Consider the following 10,000-nt stretch of genomic DNA (forward strand, 5'->3'; position numbering starts at 1 on the left):
TAGCTCGGGATTAGAATAGCAATTCTATTTAGGGGAAATGTTAAATTTGTCGCAGAAGAGTTTCTGAGGTGGCCTCCTTTGGCATTGCTGTGTCGATTCTTTGGATTTATAAAGGCGGTCACATGGCTTCCATGGCGTATAACTGACCGAGATGACAACATATCTCCTGAATTGTACGCTAGTCCATAGCAGAGCTACACATTTAAAGCCGAATTGACTGGAACAACAAGATCAAATGAGGTATCTCGCTCAAGAACAGAAGACACTGCTCGGTCCGGAAGTCGAAACCAAGACCTTGTTATCGTGAGTGCAACACCTTAACGACGAGACCATGTGCAAGAATGTGTGTCTAATTAACTCTCATATCACATGCTGTAGTCCTAAAAAAACTCATTAGAGATTGTAGATCTAAGTCTGTTGCATGTCTTTAATATAGAGTTGTCATGGCTCTAACGTCTTCGATCATAAATATCAATTAGATATAATCTGGAAGTATACAGACAAAAAGCAATATGCGTAAGCAACAGAATTAGTTTTGATTTCCATCAAATTTAAAATTCTCTTATGAACCTTTCTCTACATTTTCTACATTCCTTCTTCAATACTATGTCTTGGTTTCCTGTAATCAGAGTGGACATTCAGATTTTATAAATATTTATAGTTCAGAAATTTTAAATTAACAACTTTGTATTAATAATTAATGAAGTTAGAATTGTTTTTAATTTTTTATAAATACATGCAAAAAACACCTACATGCATGCATACATATATACATACATACATAGATACATACATAAATAAATACATTCATACATACATACATACATACATACATACATATACAACACATATATATACATAAACTTATAGGAAACTGAAATTGAAAATTCAGGCGTGCAATCTTGCGTTTCATCTTTCGTTGACTTGACGCATGTATGGAAATATACAGCATTCCTACACAAGCACGAAATAATGCTTAATCTAGAACATTCAGTTCAATTATATCCTGTATATTAATTTACCGAGACCTTTTTTGTAACAACTGTAGAAAACTTTACACGAACCTTTATCTTTACCTTGAAATAATGTCTTATAAAATCAGTAATATATATAGTTAAATTGTCACCCATAAATGATAAAGAGGTTACTCGCCGAATCTACTTACGTTAACCTATGGTTCTCGCACACACACATATCTTCGATTGCAGTTATTATTTTATCAAATATATGGTTTTGGAAACTAGACCTTAGAGAAACCCACTGTACGAAGGACCGCAACACCTCGGAGGTCATCATCCAGATGCCGAAAAATATGTCGGTGTATCTCAGACAAATTGATACCTCTCAAATTTCAGACAATATTGTTGGTTTGTTTCCAGTCCGAGGGAATCTCCCTTCAATAACCAGGAAACACTGATGTCTCTGAAAACATTTTTGTGGAGATATCTTTCATATTTCTCTGTCTTCGGATAAATTCATTTCGATTTATGACAATGGTTTCTCTTCGGTTGATACAGGCTGTTCTTAGTGCCCTCACCATCTCGCCACTAATTCGTTTCTCTTCTCTAGCCACAGGTACTTTTTTCCTCTCGCGCGACACCAAGTAGTTCCTTTCCCATGCACTCATTCCCTGGATCCCTATGTATCACGCATCTTACATTTAACCATAAATTTCAAACTATTTAATTTTCTAAGGCTCTGCAATGAACAACTTCGTAGCACTTTCTTGTATACCATTCAGTGATTAAAAAGAAAAAGGGAAAGGAAAACGAAAATAAAAATAAGGAAAGTTCGATCTAAAATAGGAAATTTTGAACCTCATTAAAAATTGGTATACAAACAAACTTTCAAACTCATATGAATTAAATGTACATGCATACACATCTTCGCCGAAGAGAATTACAATTTACATCCCTATATCATCCTTAATCAACTATGCAGAGTGGGAGAATTATTTGAGGACATATCTATTAATTTGATAAAACATCTTTTGGAATCCCTCTGCATTTAATGGAAGTGGGGAGGGGGAAAACAACTGGCAGGGTGCACATATATCATTGCTTGTTAATATATAGATATCCCTCAGCACGCTGGGCAAAGTGGGAATCCACCCGTCTTTCCGTTCTGAATTCAAATGCCACCGGGGTCGACTTTGCCTTTCATCCTCTCGGAGTCGATAAAATAAAGTACTAGTTGAACACTAGAGTCGATGTAATCGTCTATCCACCTCACCGGATTTGGTGGGCTTGTGCCAAAATGTGAAACTAATATATTGATATCCTGAAAGACAAATATGCATGAGCTGATTTCATTATCTTGACGTTCACAGTACTGCAAGAAATTTTATCTCAAGTTCAACGTCTTCAAACATATCATTTGTATAAAACAAAAGAATCAATGAGTTCAGCGGCACTTTGTTTTGATGTAACCAGGTGAACATGTGTCTAATATTTGATTTAAACTGTCTTAAAAATACGTGATTCAGTGAGCTTTATTTGTTGCAAGACATACATAAAGAAATACATAAATTTACTGTTGCGTGCGAACAAGAGAAAGAAAATATATTAAGAGCATAAACAGAAAATGGAAGGAAAAAAAACAGAAATTTTTACTTCAATGAAAGACGTGGCCTATTTTGGTCTCTACTTACCTAATACAATAGCTAACGTCTTTGTGGCTTTTTTTTCTTTCCTCATGGCATTCTTTGAAGTATGGCTCTCTTTCTTTACTTTAACCTCCTTCTTGTGGAAGTTAAATTTTGAGGCATATTTTTTCTTAGCTGAACCACCCCTTTTATTAAGTCCCGCAAATTTCTGTTTGGGTGGTGAAAGCAAATTTTTTGGAGGAGTCGATGATGCAACGTCAGTAGGAGTGACAGGGTTGGCAGCGGCGGCAGCCGCCGCAGCAGCCGCGGCCACAGCAGCAGCCGCAGCGGCAGAAGAGGTATTAGTAGTAGTTGTGGTAGTAGTAGTTGATGTGGCTACATCGAACTGCGTTTCTATTTCGACATTAGCTGGCGAAGCGTAATCCTGGACGCCATCCTTTTTCAGTGAGGTCCTCTCGTTGTTTACATCGTTCAGCATCATGCATCCTGTATATTCTGTCATATTACTATTTTCAATAACATGGTCTTTAAGTTCACTGCTCGGGGTACTCTTTTGACCACTGTCATCATCTAGATTATCCTCATAATCATCGTCATTTAAACCTGCATCATTACATGCTGCTGTGTTTACAAGAACTTCATCTTTGGCAGTTTTCAACCGACCTCGGCCAACGTTGTTCGAAGATTCACTGGCCTTCATATTCAATCTAGCATCATCATTATCTAACTTGCTTGTTGTTGCTTTATTTTCTATAACATTCGCTAGCGCTTCACGTTCGAGTTTTTGCTTAGCTTTTCTTTCTCTAACCTTTCGACTGCGGAGCATTAGTACTCTGTATATTCTCCAATATAGAAAAATCATCACAATTGACGGTATATAGAATGAGCCCATGGAGGAATATATAAGAAAATCTGAGTTGAAAAATGCACAGACGAATTGTCTACGTTTGTCAGAGTAATTAACTCCTAATGCTATTGGGGCAGCAATAGCAATGGATATAAGCCATACTAGCATTATCATTATATAGACCCGTTTAGAATTCTTGTGTTTTGAGTACTTTATGGGTTGAGTGACAGCAATAAATCTGAAATTATAAAACAGAAACAAAGATGTATTACCGTTAATCTACATTCCTCTTTCTCTCTTCTCTCTCACACACAGACACACACAAGCACACATAGGAAGTCACACCTTAACATTTACACAGAGACACACATAAACACATATACACACATACACAGATTTGTTTATAGTGTAATAAAATATACAAATATAGGTTAAAATCGTGTAAAGTATTTGAATGGCAATAAATTGTGTAAGTCTAGACATAATGGCATTGTGATGAAGTAAAATAAACTAGTTAAGACTAGCAAGACGAATGAAGCACAAATATTTACGGACAAAGTACACACAAACTGAAATATATTCACATAGAATGCACACACACACATACATACATACATACATACATACATACATACATACATACATACATACATACATACATACATACACACATACATACATACACATATGTATATATATATATATGCATGCATATACACATATACATGGACACATATTTACGTACATGTATATACATATATACATACGCATATTATATATATATAAATACATAGACATAACAATGTACTAATATACGTACCCATATGCATACACACAGACATACGCATGCACACACTCACAAACACACACATATGAGGTTACATGATTGTGTGCAAATATATGTCTAGTATAAAAAGGTTATATAACTTTTCCTTCCCTCGGCTTCCGTGTCAAACTATGAACGATATCAATAATGAACAAAAAACGTAAACTCGCACACCCTTATGAACATATATGTGAACATATGCATTCATACTTCTACATATAGAAACACACACACACACACACATATAAACCATGAAAAGTCCGGACGTATGAGTGATTAATGTATTTATTCAACCACTTGACATCCTTAGAATTATGCCTATTTCACAGTCTTCTTCATATAGTAATAATTTCGGTGTAGTATAAAGTTATGTTTACATGTTTGGATTGCACTCCATGCTGTATGTAGACTAAGATACAACTGTATGTGTAAAAGATCAATGGAAATAAACAAAGGTCTGATCATCAGAACAAAATATTTACACCGACATATATTTGTCCTCATCTTGTTTGTTCATTAACACAACGTTTCGGCTGATATACCCTCCAACATTAATCAGGTATCTTGTGGAAATTTCGAACATGGGTTCTCATTTCTAATTTATTTTTCGATGTTATCATTATTATTATTATTATTTAGATCACTGCCTGGATTCGAACTCGGAATCTTGGGGTTAGTAGATCGCGCTCTTAACCACTACGCCATATGCCCATGGGGGGACTAACTCTTATTCTTGTTCCATTCTAGCAGCTTACTATATAACTACATTCACTATGGCGTAGTGGTTAACAGCTCGGGCTAATAATCCCAAGATTCCGAGTTCGATTCCAGGCAGTGACCTGAATAATAATAATAATAATATCTGTCAAATGTAAATAATGTACCTCTGAACGTTAAAAATTTTTTTAAAATATTTTTAGCCACAGCAAATTTGAACTCAGAACGTAGCGATGGGTAAAATACCTATTTCTTCACTACCCACAAGGGCTAAACAGTGAGAGGACAAAGAAGGCCAGACAAACGGATTGAGTCGATTATATCGCCCCCAGTGCATAGCTGGTACTTATTTAATCGACCCCGAAAGGATAAAAGGCAAAGTCGACCTCAGCGGAATTTGAACTCAGAACGTAGCGGCAGACGAAATACTGCTATGCATTTCGCCCGGCGTGCTAACGTTTCTGCTAGTTTGCCGCCTTACACTATTAACAATGAAGCATTCGACACCATCCTTGAAAACATTTCCCTGCTAAAAAAGGACCACAGGATGAACTTAATCTCCAAATACACACCATCATAAAAAGCAAGAGAGAACTCAAATTTAAGAAAAGTCTCCTAACACAAGCCCGAATATGCTCAACAACAACACAGAAGCCGTCAGTAAAAAAATGTGGAAGACCCAACTGTGAGATATGCGTCAATTTAATTGAGGGATCAGAGTTCTCTTTCAAACTGGGACAACGTGTCACAGTGAAAAGCAAAAATGTAGTCATTACTCCCAAGTTTGTTACGGTAGAGTCTAGACTTTATGTCTACCTAATTTTTTGAGATACTAGCTTGACAGTTTCGGGTGAGGAGACTGATCTTGTGCCGATAGAATAAATTCTTCTGTTTCGCCTTTCAAACCAGTACTCTGCACCCGCTCACGGGTTCTTGTCATATGTACATCAGCTCGTTTGGTATATAGCCTATGCAATGGTTTTTCTTGCCAAAATCTCAATATTTCCTTCAAGATTTCCTGTTTGGCTTTCGTATTACACTTTTTTTATTGCCTTAATGGGTTGTGTGTCCTTATCATTATCATAATCAGGGAGGTTAATCTCTCGCCTGCATTTATATTCCTCCTTTGAAATTTAGTACATTTTCTTACCGTGATCGTGTTGTCTTACCAGCTGTATCAACTAGTCGGTGTTATTATGGACAGCAGGTACCACCTGAGAGTTTATAGCTGAAATTCTTTCTGGGAGTTCAGCTCAGTATTCGGGACCATTTCTATCATGTCTGTAATCCTCTTCCTTGATCTTTTCTTTCATTGATCCGTGCTAAGTCCCTTTCCCTTCGTGTACCCCAAGTTACTTATAAAAGCCGTTTTAATCTAGGTCATTGATACATTTATCATGATCAAGTTGGATGATGGAATTAACTGTCAGTTTGTCACGTTTGCACAATTTTGCCACTTTTGCACATTTGTCAAGATCAAGTTCCATATTCATGTCATCATTAAATTTTTGCTCTGTTACCAGTAGCGCTTTCATATCTTTGCTCACTTTTGCATATAATTTCAGATTATTTATTTGGAGCAAGTATGAGATGATCTTATCAAAATTTCGAAATCGAAATTTGCTATTTTCAGCTTATAGGACAAAGTAATGAGGCAAAGTCAGAAGAGAAGAGAGAGTGAAATACCCTGGAACATTCCACTATCTCTGACACATACAAACCTTACTCGTGGTTGTACTATTATTGTTATTATTATTATTATTATTATTATTATTATTATTATTATTATTATTATTATTATTATTATTATTATCATTATTATTATTATTATTATTATATTATTATTATTATTATTATTATTATTATTATTATTATTATTATTATATTATTATTATTATTATTATTATTATTATTATTATTATTATTATTATTATTATTATCATTATTATTATTATTATTACTATTATTGGTGAGAGAGTAGTGTATCCCATCAAAGTGACGCAAGGGTAAAATATACGAAGCCCAGTATGCCCATCATGACTACCCTTCTGATAAGTATACACCAGACACATGCCTCACAACCGTATGTGTGCGACATGGGGAATTGATATCAAGATAAACAGTGCATGACCTTGCAGGTGGGGCCCAGTTAGTGTTTTTTCAGGTCACGTAGCCAATCCTGCTGAAATGGTCCTTCAATAAGGGTTATTTAAGAATGTTAAACGAAACACCCATGTTTCCAGATGTGAATTATTGAAACTCCAAAGAATTCCGCCAAACACATAGCTATGATGCTCCCCCACTACTTCTCTCCACGATCAGAGATGCACACATATCATCAGCCACTAGGGGACATACTCAACTAGTTAAGGTCAAACACCTTGTTCTCGGTGACTCCTGGGTCATGTTCGTGCCATTTCTGTGCTCTGTTCCAGGCCGTACTTTTTACATAGCCTCCAGAGGACATCGTTATTGTGCCTCCTACTGTAGTGCATTTTGGGCCAGCTTGCTACACTCACAATATGTGAGATTGTTTCGTTTCTGCTGTCACATCTCCTAGAAAGATAACTCTGCACCATCAGACGACACTAATTTGTTTTTATTATCATTATTATCGAGTTAGATAGCAGCACAGGCAATTAGAGTAATGCTCGGTTACAAATATACGGAGTCCAATATACCCAGCGTGATTACTTCTCTGTTAGAGTTACAGTAAGCACTTGCATACGAACATCACTCAGAGCAATTTCATCACACCAACAAACAATACAGCAAGCCACGAAAGGCAGCTCAGACACTTCCAGCTACCTGACAGTTAATCACTGATTGTGCTACTCTGGGTTAGGATGAGTCATCCAGGACGTATGTATTTAAAGTTCTGAATAGGAAATAGATGAGGATTGCATAATTTGACAACTATTTAATATTGCCGGTTACACAGTACACAAATTTGTTATCTGTAGGTAGGAACTTGCTTACTTGTGATCTGTAGGCAGGAACCCATTTAACTGGAGTTGAACACGTCGCTCCTGACATGACAAGCTTGCAGACACTGGTTTACCGAATTAAGTAAGCCAGTGTTAACAGAATCAGTCAACAAATGATGCTTTGCTCAGAAAAGGTCAATTAGAGTAGAAGAGATTACATTTAGTTAGGAATTAGCGATAGAAATAAATTAATTAGCGGAAGACTTAGAAACTAGCGGCGAGGATGGCCTTTGAGTAATTCCTCAAAGCTAGGTTACATTGCCAGAGCTACATCGTGTTCTCTAAGACACTAGGAAACGAAAGCCACTCGATAAGCCCCAATAACAGCGCTGTAACGCGGCAACAAATCCACAATTCGGACTATAGTTCACCAAACTGGGCACGTACAGATGTGTGCAGCATTTCAGCAGCACTAACTACAGCTGTTTGGGACGAATGCCAGTCCTGAATGCAGAATGAACTTCACTTCCCACCTCGATGGTATGCCACGACTCTCGGCAAGTGGATAGGGGTTGGAATAGGGTGATGGTGGTTATATGCCAGCGCCGGAGTATTGCTGACTTTTGGATTTATGTCGAACAAGTGCTGTCAAGAGTAGGAAGGATCCAACTATTGACTGAGTCTATTGTGAATATCTTATTGTCACCTTCCTTTGATGGGGAAGGGAAGGCAGTGTTTCTTTGTCTGGTGGCAACCGCGAAAAAAAGTTGTGTGGTGATTAAGACTGAAAGGGCTGAACACAGGAACTTACTTCTTTGGCCAAGTCTTTATCCACTTTTTCAAGTTTCAATAGAAAAGGAAAGTGAAAGCTGAGTGGTAAGTGCTATCTCCCTCAATTTTGTTGAATGGTGAACGAATGTGGGAATAATGGTCCAAGTGAACGGGACTCACCTAAACATACACCTATATACGAGAAAGAGCGGGCACTAGCTCTGTTGGCTACCGTGCTTTTGTGGGGCCTCCACGAGCAGCCCTTGGACGTCATCCTCTTTTGGGAGAAATATTCGTAGTTATATTGTGACTGTTTTTTTTCTACTTTTATATGCCCTTTATGTAACCCCACATAGTATTGTTCTATGCTGTCCCCAATGTATTTTTGTGAAACCTTAATTGTTAATATAGAAAACATTATAGACAATTATTATTGCACGTCTCGGGGGTGAGCTGCCAGAATCGTTAGCACGCTAGGAAAAGAGCTTAGCGGCATTTCGGCTGTCTTTACGTTCTAAGTTCGAAATCCACCGAGGTCGACTTTGAATTTCATCCTTTCGATGTTGATAAACTAAGTACCAGTGGAACTCTGGGATCGACCTCACTAAAGTGAAAATTCAGGTATGTGCCTACATTCTCTGTTCAAGGTCTAGTTTGCTCTCCTCATTTTGGTGCTTATAACATTAGCAGTAGTCGATATAATCGACTTCCCCTTCCACCAAATTTATATCATCATCATCATCATCATCATTATTATTATTATTATTATTATTATTGAGTGAGAGAGCAGTTCATGCCATCAAAGTGACACTGGGGTAAAATATACGAAGCCCAATATACCCATCATGACTACCCGTCTGATAAAGGTACACCAGGCACATGCATCACAACCATATGTGCGTGACATGGTGATCTCATATCAAGATAAACAGCACATGAGCTTGCAGGTGGGGCCCAGTTTGAATTTTCTTCAGGTTGAGTAGCCCATCCCGCTCAAACGGTCCCCGAATAAGGGTTGTTTAAGGATGTTGAAAGAACCACCCATGTTTCCAGAGGTGAACTATTCAAACCCCAAAGCATCCCTCTCAACACATGGCTATGATGCTCCCCCACTACTTCTGCTCGTGATCAGAGATGCACATATCGTCAGCCACTAAGTGACATGCTCAACTGGTTAAGGTCAAACAACTGACAAGCAAATCTGTGGTATTGAGCAGAATATTTGCTGTAGCCCATCTTTTATACCAAGACAAAACAATGTACATGATAACACTTCCAATCAGTTAAGATCAGAAGCCATGAGAGCC

General features: G+C 37.4%; 1 protein-coding gene across 5 annotated transcripts in view; it reads right to left on the reverse strand.

The window, feature by feature from the left end:
* The window catches only part of LOC115212179 (D(3) dopamine receptor-like), a 1,526,288-nt gene that overhangs the window by 1,350 nt on the left and 1,514,938 nt on the right, over nt 1–10,000 (reverse strand). For all 5 annotated transcript variants that reach the window (XM_036502723.1, XM_036502725.1, XM_036502727.1 and 2 more), the window contains one exon: nt 2,651–3,690. In XM_036502723.1, the coding sequence (XP_036358616.1) occupies nt 2,651–3,690 (1,040 nt within the window). The remainder of the gene's footprint in view (nt 1–2,650; nt 3,691–10,000) is intronic.

This window comes from Octopus sinensis, linkage group LG5, assembly GCF_006345805.1.
Source record: "Octopus sinensis linkage group LG5, ASM634580v1, whole genome shotgun sequence".
Classification (NCBI taxonomy): domain Eukaryota; kingdom Metazoa; phylum Mollusca; class Cephalopoda; order Octopoda; family Octopodidae; genus Octopus; species Octopus sinensis.